This window comes from Bos taurus, chromosome 9 (genome assembly GCF_002263795.3).
Source record: "Bos taurus isolate L1 Dominette 01449 registration number 42190680 breed Hereford chromosome 9, ARS-UCD2.0, whole genome shotgun sequence".
Lineage (NCBI taxonomy): Eukaryota > Metazoa > Chordata > Mammalia > Artiodactyla > Bovidae > Bos > Bos taurus.
Window position 1 is genome coordinate 44578073 of NC_037336.1, and position 17935 is coordinate 44596007.

General features: G+C 43.8%; 1 protein-coding gene across 1 annotated transcript in view; it reads left to right on the forward strand.

The window, feature by feature from the left end:
- The window catches only part of PREP (prolyl endopeptidase), a 132144-nt gene that overhangs the window by 1899 nt on the left and 112310 nt on the right, over positions 1-17935 (forward strand). Inside the window, 1 exon segment of the mRNA NM_174772.1 lies at positions 4795-4869. Within this exon segment, the coding sequence (NP_777197.1) occupies positions 4795-4869 (75 nt within the window).

A 17935-nucleotide genomic window follows, 5' to 3' on the forward strand; every position in this document is an offset into this window, starting at 1 on the left:
TCCAGCTTGGACCCTGCTCTGTAGATCACACAGGTTACTCATCCCAGCCCTGACAGCCTGTGGGCAGTGTCTTTTTCCTGTGACAGAGTCCTGATTACTAACGCAGGCTTGACTTATGCATTTACTCAAATTGTAGCCTTGATCTAGGATGGGTTTATTTCTCTCCAGCAGGTGCTACCCATTGCTGTATCTCTCTGTCTCTCTCCCTTGAGCGTCTTCCAGCCATGCACTGAGCAGTCTCCTGCTGAACTGTGGGGTTGGAGCTTGCAATCCCATTGGATGGATTTCTGCATTAGCTATCAGATTTTTGGAAACCATGCTGTTCCAGTGTGATACTGTGGCCCATCCCCCAAGAGTGTTGCCCTCAGGGAACTCAGGCCTGCAGCGGCAGGGTGTGCAGGGTGAGTAGAAAACACAGAGGAGAATGGCATTAATTTGCTTCAGGAGGTGGAGACAGTATGAGAATTGAGGCTGGAAGTTGGTCAGTTGGTTAAGGTTGAAAGGACATTCCTAGTCATGTGACTTAAAGTCATAGTTATGTAGGGCTGGACAGTCATGGAATTGCGTTTGTTTTGGATGGCAGGAAGGCCATTGTGACCAGAACATCTGGGGTGTAAGCTTGGACGGCAGCTGGAAAGGGAAGATAAAATGGGGCCAGGTTTGGTGGGCTCTGCCTGCTGTGTGTACAAATATGCACTTAGTCCCAGAGGCAGCAGGCAAACTATTGACCAAACAAGTGAAATATTAATAGTGATAGCGTCTTATCAGAACTCTCTTTTTAAAGCCTCTTTGGAAAATATGGAATGGTTTACGAACTTAAATCAGATGGGAGAATCAGGTACTATATAGCTTGAGTTCAGGGGATGTGGTCTATGAGATCACCCTATTTGTAGGAAAATGTCTTATGAAAGAAAAATGTAGGGGCCAGGTGGATGAGGGGAGGGCGCATGGCTCCTGGGATTGTCCTGGAGAGAATCTGTTTCTTGTCCTGGTTAGAAATGTCTACTCAGTAACTGACTTCAGTCTGCTTTAGATTATAAGGCAGGTACTGGGGAGTTGAGGCTGTTTGCTCAGAGGTGAACATCATCAGTAGGCAGTCCAGTAGGGTACACTGGGTTCTGAGTAAAGGTCCATCTGTGCACCTGCCAATTCACAACTGGTCTGCTTCATTAGCAAAAGGTCAAGTCCTCAGGCTTTGGAGTCTGCTCAAGGTGGGATCACTATTCTACCTCCTGCTTGTTAACCATCTGACCCTTGTCAGCTGCTTTAACTATGTCCAGCTTCAGTTTCCTCATCTGGAAAAATGAGTTGGTAGTAGCCTTACAGTGAGGACCAGATCAGATAAATGTGACTATGGCACAGTGTTTAGCTCACAGCAGATCTACAGTCTTCACCCTTCCAATCTCTGTGAATTGCATTCTGCAGCTGTAAAATGGGAATATAATCAGCTCTCTTACAAAGGTGCTTTAAAACATCAGGCACAACAGTATGGATATTCAGCAGACGTTCATTGCTTTGGGTCTAGCATGTGGCAGCACTTTCACTTAGCCATAAAACTAAGATTTGATGTTAATCTTTCCCCCTCTGTGAAAAGTTAAGTTTCTGGATATGTCTGAGTTTTAGTAGCATCAGCAAATTTGGAAAACTCAGCAGTGGCCACAGGACTGGAAAAGGTCAGTTTTCATTCCAATCCCAAAGAAAGGCAATGCCAAAGAATGCTCAAACTACCGCACAATTGTACTCATCTCACATGCTAGTAAAGTAATGCTCAAAATTCTTCAAGCCAGGCTTCAACAGTACGTGAACCATGAACTTCCAGATGTTCAAGCTGGATTTAGAAAAGGAAGAGAAACCAGAGATCAAATTGCCAACATCTACTGGATCATCAAAAAACCAAGAGAGTTCCAGAAAAATATCTACTTCTGCTTTATTGACTATGCCAAAGCCTTTGACGGTGTGGACCACAACAAACTCTGGAAAATTCTTCAAGAGATGGGAATACCAGACCACCTGACCTGCCTCTTGAGAAACCTGTATGCAGGTCAGGAAGCAACAGTTAGAACTGGACATGGAACAACAGACTGGTTCCCAATAGGGAAAGGAAAGGTGCTGCTGTTGCTGCTGCTAAGTCGCTTCAGTTGTGTCCGACTCTGTGCGACCCCATAGATGGCAGCCCACCAGGCTCCGCCATCCCTGGGATTCTCCAGGCAAGAACACTGGAGTGGGTTGCCATTGCCTTCCTTCATGATGCAGAATACATCATGAGAAACGCTAGGCTGGATGAAGCACAAGCTGGAATCAAGATTGCCAGGAGAAATATCAATAACCTCAGATATGTAGATAACACCACCCTTATGGCAGAACGTGAAGAAGAACTAAAGAGCCTCTTGATGAAAGTGAAAGAGGAGAGTGAAAAAGTTGGCTTAAAACTCAGCATTCAGAAAACTAAGATCATGGCATCTGGTTCCATCGCTTCATGGCAAATAGCTGGGAAAACAGTAAAGACAGTGACAGACTATTTTTGGGGGCTCCAAAATCACTGCAGATGGTGACTGCAGCCATGAAATTAAAAGACGTTGTTCCTTGGAAGGAAAGTTATGACCAACCTAGACAGCATACTAAAAAGCAGAGATATTACACTGCCAACAACAGTTCGTCTAGTCAAAGCTATGGTTTTTCTAGTAGTCATGTATGGATGTGAGAGTTGGACTATAAAGAAAGCTGAGCGCCGAAGAATTGATGAGTCTTCTTGAGAGTCCCTTGGACTGCAAAGAGATCCAGCCATTCCAACCTGAAGGAAATCAGTCCTGAATATTCATTGGAAGGTCTGATGCTGAAACTCCAATAGTTTGGCCACCTGATGGGAAGAACTGGCTCATCTGAAAAGACCCTGATGCTGCTGGGAAAGATTGAAGGCAGGAGGAGAAGGGGACAACAGAGGATGAGATGGTTGGATGGCATCAGCAACTCAATGGACATGAGTTTGAGTAAACTCCGGAAGCCTCGCATGCTGCAGTCCACAGGGTCACAAAGAGTCTGACGTGACTGAGTGACTGAACTGAACTGAATTGAGGAACATTTTTAAAGTGTCCGGTCTGTCCCTTCCGAGGAGTGTTTGGGGGAAAGCTGTTTGCAGATTGTTTTGAGTCTCAGCTCTGATTCTGAACTCTGTGTGGCCCTGGGCATGTTGCCATCTTGTGCGTGACATTGCTCCTAAAAATACTGGGTTGGAAGATCTTGCACAACTTTACATTTTTTTGATTCCTATTGTCAGAGAAAAGGTGGTTGTTACTGTAAGCATGTTTTGCAACCATTTCAAGGTGTGTAAAATATAAGAGACTTGCAGATGAGAAAATAGGGCAGAAAACCTTTTCTTCAGTGGTGATAATCAGCTAAAATTTAGAGAGGTTTTTGGTAAGGATTGAAAATTGATAATTTTAGGAAGACTCATCGGGAAGGCTTTCATCTGGTTTTATGTGCCTTGCACTTGTTGGTCATTATATGCTGAGCAGTTCTTATGTTCCATCTCAGTTGCCTGTTCTTCCAGGTGTGCATGTCTCCAGGTACTCTCTCCCCAGCACCAGATGAGGACAGATGCTGACCCCTTGCAGAAAGCCAGGGGTCTGAGGCTTGGGAGAGAGTCTCAGTTGACCAACAGCCACAGTAGAATTTTGATAAACAGTAGAAACAGCAGGGTTTCCTTTTCCAGGAGAGTGTTTGCCTTCCTTAGGGAATAGCCCTTACCTTCTGGTATTACAGAACAAAACCAAGGAGACAGGTATGAAATATCTGAGACACTGGTTGTCTTCCAGACAACTGCACACAGGAAGCCTCAAATGGAATGTTGTTCAGTTGTTGAGAGAGACTTGATTCGAAAGATGTTGTCCATGTAGTTTCATTTGATTAGATTAATCACAGTACTGTGTTATTGGGGTATTTATCTGTCAGTAGTTTCTTTAGACATAATCACATGGGGAGTGGTGACTTCCAGTTGGTCTTCCAAACTCAGTCAGTCTCTGAGACCAGGCCCACCCAGAAATTTGGTTTTCCAAAAGTTCCCACGAGGGGGCTTCCAAAGGCATCCCCTCAGCCAGGCTCTCCTGGCACTCAGCAGTTTTATCTCATCAAGTATCAGGGTAGTCTGAATGCATGATACCTTTGTGCCTCCTTTCTTACACAGTGAAAGAAAGCATTTCGTAACAATACATTGAACAGAATAGAAGCTTCACTTGTAGAAATGTTCTTTCATTGCATGAAAGTCAGATTTCTCTGACGTCAGTGAGCATCATTGCACATTAGTTAACTTGCTTTTTGGTAGTTTAGACTTAAAGGCAAAACTGATCATATTGTACCCCGTTGGGAGATCTCCTAAGCATCTGTAAGCTTAGCAAGAACAGGGCAGTGCACCCGTGTGTGATGGCTCCCTCCCAAGCGGGCCCTTCCGGTGTCCCCACTGCATTGTGTCATTCAGTGCTTGGCCACCAACAACATGTTTTCAAGTTTCTTTAACGCAGTGGCAGGCCTTTGTTTTGTGTTGTACAGACAGAGCTGTTCCTATTCTGACCTTGCATCTCTCTTCCCGCTCCAGCTAAAATGTTCTTTTCATTAAGGGTGGTTTGACACCTTTGAGAACCTGCCAACTTCGGTTCATGTGGTAATTTGGGCAGACACGTTGCCAGTGAGCCAACTGGGCTGTTTCAGACTGCCCCTTTCCTAGCTCCGTCACATTCAAAAAGTAGTGATGTCGTTGGGGTTAGACACTAGTTATCTAATACCACACTTTGTCTTTTGCAGGTACAGGATTATCATGGGCATAAAATCTGTGACCCTTATGCTTGGCTTGAAGACCCAGACAGCGAGCAGACGAAGGTAAATGAGGGCTTATAATGGAAGAGAAGGTGGTCTTCATAGCTCAGACCAAACCGTAAACATCAGTAACCATGGCTTTTCCCTCCTGGTATTATCCTGTGTTGTCTGCACTGGGATGATGAATAGACGTTTTATACTACCACTCTCTGTGAAATGATTCATGAGAAAAGGTGAAAGTGTTTCTAGTCCCATAGAAGATCACATAGCTGTTTTGAATAGTGTTTATGGACTGTAGGGTCACTGATGAACCAACTATTTGAAATGGAAGTATTTGAAAAAAGAAAAACAAATTTCTACCAAAGAAAAATAAAAACCTAGAGAATAATTATGTGAAGAAAAAAATTGCCTAATACATTTTTTCCAAAAAGGAAAGAAAATGATATTGAAGAAGTAGTACCAAGTCTTGAAAACTGAATGCTGGTCTTAGATTACTTTTAATGCAACAACCATACAACAACTAAATTATAAGTAAACTGAATTTTCAGTATCTTTTTATATTTTATAAGGGGATGAAGGGGAGAATTTTCTACTCTGTCTAAAAATATGAAATTTTCCTATTCTTTTGGAGAAACGTGTAGTATTTTGAGGTGAAGTCTCGTTTTGTTAATGAAGCTTACCCCTAAGTGTGATGTCCGATGGATACTATTTTCCTTCTTGGAGTGCCCAGGACTTGTCATTTGAGATTCATTATTTACACATGCTGAATGTGGTTAAATTTGCTTGGATGAGGGAATAGTGTTTCTCCAATCCACTCCAGGTTCTTTGACTTTTTTATTTATAGCCATATTAACTTAGTATATAAAAATATCTATACAATTTCTAATATCCTCAGCACTCCAGAAGTTTATTTGAGCTTCTTTAGAATCCCAGAGTACATTTCCCATTAAAAAAAAAAAAAAAGAAAAAAGTTAATGCCTGCTGAGTGGTTTTCTAGGCCAGCTTCTAAAAGCCTATGTCTTAGCTGTTCTTGTATCTTGTGGTCCCTTGCCACTGTATATATCAGTGTTCTCTGGAGAACTGAACTCAGATTTCCAAGACAATTCAGATTTTCCAAGAAGGCACTCCTTCCTGATGTGGACCTGGCTCGTGGGATTGGGGTGCTTTCCTTGCCCACGCCCACCCCCCACTCCCGGTCCCGTACTCCTCCTGCAGCTCTTTCATGCTCCCTGGTCAGTGGGTTGCAGACTCCACTGCCTTCATGTCCTTAGGGAAAAGCTTCACCAGGGATGGAGTGGAGTGAAGGGCTTAGCCAGGCACGATGTTACATGGAAGAGGAGACAACAGAAGCAGAAAGAGGTTGCTCCTGCTGGAGTAAATCCCATGTCAACTTGTTTTTCTTCCTTCATTCCCAAGGCACCAGCTTGCCTGCTTCTCTTTCTGCTGTTCATCATGGCAAGCGTTTCTCTTCTCCTCTGCCCACTGCAGAAACTCTTAAAACTTCTTCCGTGTCCTTTGTCCTTGAAGTAAGCACACCAGCATTTTGAGGTTTTCTCGTGGTTTTTACTTGTATCTGTACTCTCTTATTCTCACCCTTTCCCCATTCCCTTCAAGAAAGACAGAGATCTCATGGGTGAGAATGACTGATGTTTGGATTTTTATTTTTCCTTGGTGAAGCAGTGAGTTTTAGAGGTTGGTGGGTAGCAAATGAGAAACAAATGGGTAACTGGAGAAGCGGGCAGAGGCTCCAGCTCTGCATGTGAGGCTAGGAGGAGCAGGGAGCAGAGGCAGGGCTGCGACCTCTCCTCAACCCTGCCACAGACAGCCTTGGTCCTCCAACTTTGGACTGGCCTGAGACGGATTGAGCCTGGAAACAGAGGGTCACAGGCAGCCACATAGCCTGAAGTGGATGGAGAGCAGGAGGGAAGGAGATGAACTTCCTGTGCGTCTCTGGAAAACTGCCCCCAAGGACTGTCCCTATGCTGATTCCTTTGTCTAAGGAATTGGGTACAACCTGGACTTCTGCAGCCTTTGATGGGGATTGAGTGATGCAGCTATGTTAGTGACCCAGTTTTTGTTTATGTGTTAATGCGTGCACATTTTGCCATGCCTTCCTTATTTGATGATGTCTGGCCCTGTGGTTGACAAGCCACTTAACTAGTAGGTGAAACTTTGCTAATTAGTGATCATCTAGTCAGCATTGGATAGGTGCTAATGACATTGGTATATACACTGTTATTTTCATGGTATGTATTTCATAACAGATGTTTACTGTGTGCTGGGCACTTCAGTGGTAGCTTTGCATACCCTGTCTCATTCAGTTCGTAAATCCTGAAATAGATCTTTTTCTTTTCCCCATTTCACAGATGAAGAAATTGAGTTTGAATGATTAAATAACGTGTCCAAGGTCACTCAGCTTATTAGTGGTATCAGGTGGTCCAGGTGGTTATCAACTTCACATTAAAGAAATGATAAAAAAAAATCAAAGACTCTGGGTGTAGTAGCTTTGGGAATGCACGCTGTAGGAGTAGAGTCATGTGTTTGCTCGCTGTGGGACTTTATGGGTCCTCCTACAAGCACGCTGGGTGACCCCTCCATGCCTGCTCTCACGCTAACCTGTCCAGGCAGTGCTCCTCAGGTGTCAGGCCTGTGCAGCCAGTGCCTCCCCTGCATCCTCCTCTCGAAGCAACCTCGTTATTGACAGGAGCTGGTTGTCATCTGAGATCTGATAAGTGAAATTTTTGTCTCAGACTGAAAAGATAGGGTGTGTTTTTCTAATAAGCAGAAGAGCAGCAGGAACATTTTCTACTCAGTGTTAGAGGCATGTACACAGAAGTGGGTGTATTAGCCATACCTCAGTGTAAAGAGGAAAATCTTCATGTAGCCTTTAAAACAAAGAAAAGCCACTTGTTACATTTTCAATAAAAACCAGCCCGGAAGTGAGGAACATTGATAGCTCAAGATCTGAAATGCTATCAGTAAGTTTTTGATTTAATCTCATGTTTAATAGAGCTTATCCAATTCTGACAGTTCCTAGCATTTGAGGCTTTATCCTTTATTAAAGAAATATCAGCAGACTTGTAACTTGAAAATTCTCAAAGATGGTGGTGGGGGGGACTTGAATCTGGATGAATCCTTTCAAGCTGTCAAAGCCCACATAACCCTATTTTATAGCAAATGTACCAGTTTGTAGAATATCCTGTGCAGCTTAGTTGTTTCTTTGAGATCTGTTCAGCCTTAATTTAAAAACTCAGGAGAACTACTTTGCAAAGAGGAAACAGTAGACCAGCACTGCCTGGTAGATATGTAATGTAAACCACATATATAATTCAAATTTTTCTAGTAGCCACATTAAAAAAGTAAAAAGAAACAGGAAATTAATTAATGTACTTTATTATATTCAAAGTACTAACATCTCAACATGTAATCAATGTAAAATATTATTAAGGTATCTGCATTCTTTTAGACTAAATTTTCAAAATCCAATGTGTATTTTACACTTATTGCTGCTGCTGCTAAGTCGCTTCAGTCGTGTCCAATTCTGTGCGACCCCATAGGAAGCAGCCCACCAGGTTTCCCCATCCCTGGGATTCTCCAGGCAAGAACACTGGGGTGGGTTGCCATTTCCTTCTCCAGTGCATGAAAGTGAAAAGTCAAAGTGAAGACACTCAGTCGTGTCCGACTCTTAGCGACCCCATGGACTGCAGCCTACCAGGCTCCTCCATCCATGGGCATTTCCAGGCAAGAGTACTGGAGTGGGGTGCCATCGTGTTCTCCGATTTTACCCTTACAGCACATATCAATTCAGAGCAGCCACATATTGGGTGCTCAGTTACCACATGTGGCTAATGGCTGCCAGTATTGGACAGTGAAGATACAGACCAACCTTTCTTGTGAACATCGATGTGAAGACTATAAACAATGATAGCAGGTTAAAAATAAAAAAGCAGAATTTGTCACAGAAATTTAGTTTAATATTATTATATCCGTAGATTAAGTAAATCTATATAACTAATCTAATCTAGGTAATGTTTTAAGAATTTTTTAAAAATCCAAAACTAAACATAGCAATAACTGTAGTAGTGAGTATTCAGAGCATCCTGAACACTAGACTGGAATAACTGTCACTGCTGTTTTCATATGTTTGCAGAACTTTGACCAGTGCAATAAAACATGAACTAAAATTTGTAGAGGATAAAATAAAATTATCATTAATTATCGATTCAGTGATTATGCATCTAAAAAACCTAAGGGAAACAACTGAAAACAGAATGAATTCAATAAAGCATGTACGTATGGAATAAATATAAAATCAATACCACTCATACGTAACATCAATAACGAGAAATCAACCCACCCGATAGCAGCAACAAAAAGTAAATACTTAAGGAAAAAGAGTTTTCAGGCCTACTGGGAGAGTAATAGTGTCACTTCAGATAGAAAAGGGCCAGTTTCGAGTGTTATTTTTAATAGTGGAAAATTGAAAATCTCCATTTCCGACAATAGTTTAGCATTTAAGCTGAACTTGGTAGATGTGCTTGACGCTGTCGTCCATGCATCTGTTACAGTGTTGGGCTGTAGAGTTTGCTTTGCTAAGTGAAAAGTGCTCCTGGTAGAGCAGGAAGTGGGAGAAGGGTGCACGTGTGCAGCGCTCTTGGGGGTGACAACTTTATAAAGTGCCTTTGTAGGTCTCAGAGACAGTGCTTTGTTGCTCTTTGCTCTCTGTTCCAGAAGAATCTGTATGGAAATACAAACTTAACAGAAGATAAAGGGAAGACTCTGGGTTAAAAGCTCTTTAGACATCTGCTAACTGCGGCGTATTCTGGAGGTAGACGTCTAAACCGTAGTGAAGTCTCACCGGAGTAAGTGGGACACCAGGGAAGCCTTGGAAGGGAGACGTAGAGGGAGAGGTTTTACTCATTGAAAAGGATTTGAAGACAGTGAGGCAGGTCCCGGCAGTGGTGAGCCCATACTTCCCAGTCAGCAGGCTCTCCCAGCTTGTCGTCCGCAGGTCATGGAAGGAAGTGTGTGCGGCAGCCTTGATGTGTGTGTGCAGCCTGATGCTTTGACTCTGAGGGGACTTGAGCCTCCAGACTACTAAGAGTAAGACGCCCGCCCCCCCCACCCACTGACTGTAACGTGCATGTGATTCACTTCCTAATCTAACTTCCTAAATTTCCCGGGACAGACAGACAAGTGAACCCCAAACCCCACACTCCGCCTTAGCTCTCTGTAGCATGTTTCTTCGTCTTGGTGTCTCGGCCCCTTCGGGTGAGCCCTATTCACGTCTCATTTCAGCTCTTATCACGGCCGTCTCCTCTCTTCCTGTCCGAGTCTGTGCGCCCTTTCAGGTGGCTCACACCCCTTCTTCCTTTGTCCCATCTGTCATCCATCTTTGTGATCAGCAGTGGCTCCGTTGCCAAACCCAGTGACTTCACCGTCATCCTGTGTTCTTTGTGCAGATGGACCACTCTTCCTGGGGAATTGTAGAAGCTTTGGTGTACACTGGCAGGGGGGCTGCTCTGCCCCCTCCGCCTTGCGCTGCCCCTCAAGCCCTTGAAGTTTGCTTACACTGCTCTTGTCACTGCAGCGGCCATCCTGCTCGCGGGTCCCTGGGAGGATACCAAATACGTATTTCTCCTGGCTTCCCCGCCCATCATGGTGCAGTCAGTCCACAGGGCACCATCTGCTCCCTTTTCTGATAGTAAGAAATCCTCTGCATCTCTGGGCTTGGTTTTGCAGCCCTGAAGTCCAGATAGAGGCAGCATTCTTCTCACCTTTTGAAGAGTCTCCCCATTTCACTCCATCTTGTTGCAGCTTTGACCTCTTGATTGAATTCCAGAACTTGTTACTTAGTGAAGGGGAGATACTTACAAAGAGGAAGAATTTACATCTGTTATTGTAACTAATTGTCAAGTCTAGCTTCCACAGAAGCCCTGTCCTGGGGCTTTGGTCCAGGAGGTAAGCAAATGTAGAATACCAGCTGCAGATATCAAAAGACCAATTTGTTTTTTCCCCTCCCTGAGAACTGCCTTGGGCTAAATGACCATACCAATAGCTCTATTTGCCTTGTGGATTGTGAGAGAAGATCTCTTAATAGGAACTGCTCCCCGCCCCAAAAATGTATGTATATTCCTTCTAAAAAATTATCATCTGTTTCATAGAAGTTCAAAGAAATAGAGATCTTCTTTTCTAAGACATTATTTGCTCCCCACTCCCTATTTGGAGGAATAGTTAGGTATTGCCCGTTATATCTTTTGAGAAGCGGCTATGAAGGTAGTGAGAACAGTCCCTCACTCTTACAGGTAAGGAAGCTGGAAACATCCCCTTTCTCCTCCCCTGTGTATACTCCTCCCTTCCTCTGCAGGAAAGATTTAAATCTCAAAAGACTTCTGATCAGTCTAGGGTGTTAAATAGCCTAGGATTTCTCTGTAGGTATTTTAATGTCACAGAGGTTCAGTGGAGAACAACATTTAGGGCAGTCAGCTCCTTTCCCTGGAATCCTAACTATTCTGACTATCCTGATACGTGGTTTTCTGCTCACTTTTGTTGTTGTTTTTTAAGATTGACCCTAAAAGGATGTAGCATGAAGAGCTGCCCGCTCTGTACTGATATCAGCCTGGCCTAGATTTCCCTGTGTGGTGTGGTCTCCCTAGCGTGGGACGTAGCCAGCATGGGCAAGAACTGATGAGGGGCTGGGCGAGCTGAGATCCTATTGTCCACTTGCATCTCCCCCTCAGGCTGTCAGGCAGCAGAGCCTAGATAGCAGAAGCTTGCTCCCAGGATGTACACTCACGTGAAGGGCTAGTTCAGTGTCTCTAAGCCAGCAGACAGCAGATGAAGCTGACTGCGAGCGGAGGAATACTGGATATAATTCATAGCATAGAAGACTTCTTTTGGTTTGCAGTGTTCTTTTGTAGGCTTTAGGACAAACTGTGAACATCCTTTTTGTACTGTGAGTTTCCAGACATTGCTGGTGTCACTTCTGTTGGGACAGTGGGCGGAGGAACAGAGTGTTTGCCAGATGGGACTGGAAGTCATAGCCTTTAGTCTTCCATTTTTTGACCTGTGAGTACAGCCAGATGTCTTACCTGGGATTTCTTTTCTTCATCTATAAAATGAATATAGTCACACTCAGTTCATCTATGTCCAAGCTTTTAGCAACACCCAGCTGAGAAAATGCATGTAACAGTTCATTTTCCATGCTCAGCAGAGCTCTGTACAAAGGTGGTACGGCTTAGGTGCTGCTGCTTCAATGTATTGAAATGTAGACCTTCAGACTCCAGTCTTCTTATTTGCTTACTCAGAATGTTGAACATTAGAGACATCTGTGTCTTTTTATTTTCATCTACAAAAGTAGGCAGCATTTTCCTTTTGGAATTTTAGTGTCTTAGAAAAAGATACCTATATTTTGAGCATTGAATCTCCACCTCTGCCAGTGGTTGGAATTATGACTTGTAAGTGTGGTTTTATTGTTCTAAAGCTCAATGATTAAACTAGGCCAAGATTACCTTGAAGCTGTTAGGTAAACACCTCTTTTAATTGGTGTTTATGAACCTACCGTGAAATGCCCTGCCCTCCATTATTAATGTTTCATGTAAGGACCTGGTTTGAGAATTTCTACTATGTCGTTCCTTCTCTACTAGAAACAGGAAGTGCTTTAGGTAAATATATTACCAGTTATTATCTCAATCTCCAAGACTTCTAAGGTCTTAAAATGTTTCATCACCTCCTACAGAAATGTTTAGCCTTAGTATGGTTCATAAAAATACTTCTTGTAAATCCACAGTTGAAATGTGTATTTAGGGAACCATGTCCTTTTGATCTGTGCTTGGGGTAATTGTCAAAAGTATGATAGAGTTTGCTGTTACTGGGCCATCCTCTTTTCTAAGCAGTCCTTTTGTCTTTTTCTTGCTTTCTGCAATGGGGTTTTTGAGGCAAGCAGCCGAAATGAATTCTGGCCACGTTTGGCAAGTAAGGAATTCATAGCAAGGACAATGAGGCCAGCTTCTGGGTGGACTGGAAAGCTAGGCTTGGAGCAGGCAGGAACCAGGTAGTTCTAGAGCTCCATGGTGGGAATTTCCACGTTTCAGGCAGCACTGCTAATGGCATCCGTGATTACAGTCCTTGAGCCCTCTGCCCCTTGTTCAGTGACTGCATCCCAGGAGAGGGAGTTTTACTTGGCCAGCCTCCAGACATGTTTGTGCTCATCCCTTGGCTGTACTGTGGCAATGAAAAAAGATTTGATAGAAACCTTGGGGACCTTCTTTTGCTTCCGGAGTGACAAGACAGCTATGTGGAGTTCTCTCACTAAGCAGGGAGAACCCTGGGGAGGAAAATGGATCCTGGCAGCCCAAATGCCACAGGTCCACTGGTTTCGTTCCCATTCCTCCTCCAAGGGAGGGTGCTCATACCCTCCCTTTCCTCCCCTGTCCTGTGTTTACTTGTGTGTCCACTAATCGGAACATTAGATTACATGGGGGTGAGGAGGATGAGCTGTCATGAGCAAGAGAAACGTGGGCCATGCCAGCTTGGAATCACATGCCATCCTAGGCAGACCAGAGATTGGAGATGGTGAGCCCCTTAACCTTTGAGCTGCTGGAGGTGAGTGCCAAAAGGAGGCTGAGCCACACCTTGAGTAGAGGCTGGGAGTCTTGCCCAATTTGTTCACCACCAGGGAAAGCAGCCCCCAAACCATTGATGAAATTCTTAAGCTGCTTGAGTACATTTAACATTAATATTTTCCCCATAAGCACTACTCAGCTTTGGTTCCAATAATCTACATTTCCTCTGTGACAAATGTTGACATCAGACATGATATCTTTGGGAAAACAGTTATTAAAGAACCAACAACTAAGGAACGAAGATAACTGACTTCTCTGAGCCGTCTTCTTTTCTCTTAGATGTCTGCCATGTCCAGGGGGAAAGCACTCAGTCATAAAAATCACCTGTGCATGCGTGCATGTGTGCTTGGTCGCTTCAGTTGTGTCCAACTCTTTGCGACCATGTGGACTGCAGCTCACCAGGCCCCTCAGTCCATGGGATTCTCCAGGCAAGAACAGTGGAGTGGGTTGCCATGCCCTCCTTCAGGGGATCTTCCCAACCCAAGGGTTGAACCCTCCTGCTTTGCAGGTGGATTCTTTACCCACTGAGCCACCTGAAAAGCCCAAAAATCACCTGGGTACTTGTTAAAAATAGACATGCCCACGATCTACTTTTAGAGTATCTGATAGGAGTAGAAATCTGTTTCCCAAGCACCTCATCTGGTAATTCTTAAGATCCAGAAAGCTTGGAAAAACTGCCTTAGAGAATGCTTAGACATGATTAGAGAACAGTAATACTTGTGCTTTTAGAGATGATTAGAGAATAATAATAGTTTTGCTTTATAGAGGGCACTTTCAAGGAGCTAAAATTCTCATAGATGCCTCACTTGCTCAGAGTATCTTTGTAAACTGGAGGGACTTTATTTGTGATTCTGATTTTTCTCACTGGGGGAAATCAAGGCGTATGTCATAATAAAGACTTCAAGAACTCTCCTGTATAGCACTGGATGGCACTCTGACCATTTGGACCAGCTGTGTATATAATCATGCACACGATACTCTGAACCTCCAGTTGCCTCTGTAAAATCTCATACCCTTCTTGTTTTTATCCCTGCTGGCACTGCCTAGTTCAGGCATGCATTGCCACCGAGCTAGACATTCAGTAGCATCCTAATGTCTCCCTTCTTCCAGAACTTCTTTTCTACCCTGTTCTTCCCAGCAGCAGATGAGAACTCTTTCAAGATCTTGGAACCTGTTTATTCACGGGAAAGCAACAATGTATAGTTGTTTAATGAATAGCTTTAGAGGTAGGCAGGTTTGAATTTTAACTCCACAATTTTACCAGAGGTATGACATTGATCATGCTTATCAACCTCTCTAAACTTCAGTTCTCTAATTTATAATTTGGAGAAAACTACTAGATCAGATCAGATCAGATCAGTCGCTCAGTCGTGTCCGACTCTTTGCGACCCCATGAATCATAGCACGCCAGGCCTCCCTGTCCATCACCCACTCCCGGAGTTCACTGAGACTCACGTCCAACGAGTCAGTGATGCCATCCAGCCATCTCATCCTCTGTCGTCCCCTTCTCCTCTTGCCCCCAATCCCTCCCAGCATCAGAGTCTTTTCCAATGAGTCAACTCTTCGCGTGAGGTGGCCCAAGTACTGGAGTTTCAGCTTTAGCATCATTCCTTCCAAGAAATCCCAGGGTTGATCTCCTTCAGAATGGACTGGTTGGATCTCCTTGCAGTTCAAGGAACTCTGAAGAGTCTTCTCCAATACTACAGTTCAAAAGCATCAATTCTTCGGCGCTCAGCCTTCTTCACACCACAGGAAAAACCATAGCCTTGACTAAACTACTATATATGGTAGTGGTAAAAACTGAGTCATAATGTTTGTGAAGCATGTAGCAGAGTGGTAGGCACAAGTGCTTAATAAATGGTTGCTATTGCATTTATTATTAACTGGCTTAAATAGCACAGGGATTATCTGCTTGATCATTTAAAGCTTTAGAGCTATCTAGGACAAATTCTTTTATTGCAGTCAATTCTTGTGCTCTGTTCATATCTCCTTTCATTTGGGTCCATTTTAGTGGTTTGTATTTCCTAGAAAATTGTCCATGTCATTGAGATTTTAAAACTTACTAGCATGGGGTTATGTGAAATATTTCTTACAATGACTTTATTCTCCATGTTTGTGTGTCTTTCTTTATCATTTCAAATTTCCAGTATCTGTAACTTCTTTCCTCTTTATAATTAGTTTAGCCAGAACTTTGGTTGAATATGATGGTGGGGGGATTGTTTGTTTTTAGAAAGGAATGGTTCTAGAACTTTTAAGTTGTATCCTTTAATTTTCTAACTCATTGATTTATTTTTATTTTATTTTTTTGTTACCTTAAAGATTTTTGATTAGAATGTTTAATTAATATTTCACTCTTTCTCCTTTACTGATGATCACTTTTTCCAGGCTTCTGCATCAAGCTTCTGGTGGATTCATCCTCTTCCAGCCTGGGGTGCTTGAGCTGAGGGGCTCTTGAAAGAGCTGTATCAGTCAGGACTCGTGATGAACAGCACCTTTATATATATATTTTTAAAAAGAGCTGAGAAGTTCACGTAATTGAAGATCAGTACATGCCGTAAGGCACAGCTTGATCTAGGACTGCTTGTGATATTTCTGTAAACCTGTCTGCCTCTGTCTCTTAGGTGATCTACTTTTCTCTGGTTGTTTTGTTTTCCAGTAGCCTCTCCCACGTGATAGACAAAGATGGTCCTTGCCCCTTCAGGTTTTACACAGCCCTGACAATCCCAGATCTCATGAGATAGCCTCTCCTTCTATTGTTCACCTCGGTTCCTAAAAAAGGATTCTGGTTGCTTGTCCTGGGTTCATAACTACTTTATTGACTGTTAATGTCAAGGAGAATTGATGGAAGAGTCTGCCTATGAAAGTGAATAGGATTAACTTATGTGAAGAATGTAGAAAGGAGTTAACATAATTAGAATATAGACAGGGATATCACTGACATTTTATGACATTTAGTGTAAGCTGCTGGCACCCAGAAATGGTAAAATCTGATCAAGAGAGGGTGAACCCCAGACTTCCTGAGGGTGTGACTCATTTTCCAGACCTAGTCTTGTATCTCGGAGAAGGCAATGGCACCCCACTCCAGTACTCTTGCCTGGAAAATCCCATGGATGGAGGAGCCTGCTAGGCTGCAGTCCATGGGGTCGCTAAAAGTCGGACACGACTGAGCAACTTCACTTTCACTTTTCACTTTCCTGCATTGGAGAAGGAAATGGCAACCCACTCCAGTGTTCTTGCCTGGAGAATCCCAGGGACAGCGGAGCCTGATGGATTGCCGTCTCTGGGGTCGCACAGAGTCGGACTCGACTGAAGCGACTTAGCAGCAGCAGCAGCCTTGTATCTGGGTGTAGAGCATCTTCCCTGGGCCACGTGTACTTCATCCATCACAGTGTGGGCACTGCCCTTCAGCACATGGCACACCCAGTCCCCAACTGTCCCCCGAGCCTGTTCCAGGTACACTCCTGAATCTGTGCTGTGGACTCAATCAGGTCAGCTGCCTTGATGTGTGTGAATCATTAAACAAACCCCTGGACCAGCCCTGAGCCTCCTTCTGAATGGGTGTCCTGCCCAGCCCTGGATGAATCCCTGGATCTCAGGGAGGGGAGTTCTGATGGCTAGCAGAGGTCACACCTCACCCCCAACCCCAACTCCAGTCTATCAGTGGGGCATCCTAAGATACTGAAAAGAAACAGATGTCAGCTTCAGGTGTTTTTGTCACATTCTAAGAACTTTAATGGCAAAAGGAGAGGAGGACGACAGAGGATGAGATGGTTGGATGGCATCACGGACTCAGTGGACTTGAACTTGAGCAAACTCAGGGAGATAGTGAAGGACAGGGAGGCCTGGCGTGCTGCAGTCCATGGTGTAGCAGAGTCAGACACGACTGAGCAACTAAACAACAACAAGAACTTTAATTCCTGATAGTTTTGGTTTTCTTATTTTTGGAATAGTCTTGTTATCGTTTGGATTTCCTCAGTGATACAAGAGTTATTCAAGAAAGGATATGCATGTGTTTAACTTCCTCCTGGGTGGGTTTTTAGTTAGATTTGGACTTGATGTGCAGATCGCCTCTGTCCTTGCCAGGCTCCTGGTCAGTAGTAGTATGTACACTGAAGAACAGAGCCAGGTCAGGTTAGTGTTCCAGCTTCAAATGAGCTCCCTGGTAATGGCGAGATTTGAGACCAAGGCTTGAGTCTAAGGTCATAGCGAGACTTTCTGCTTCCTTCCCCTTTGATTGGCAGTAACTCGCCCAGTGGGGGAACAAGTTGATTTGCCCTCCTGGGGACAGGCAGAGAAGGTGGAAAGAGACCTGGAAGGGCTTTTGGAAGGCTCCACCTGGTCTGTCACCCACATGCAGCAGGAAGCTCAATGGGGCTCTTCCTACCCTGAGAGCAGAGAGGGACCCACTTTTAATTTTTATTCTTTATTTTTTGGCAGAATTAAATTTGGGGCAGTTTATTTTCAAAAAAAATTTTAAAAACCTATTCAGTTGCTTATTCAGTTAA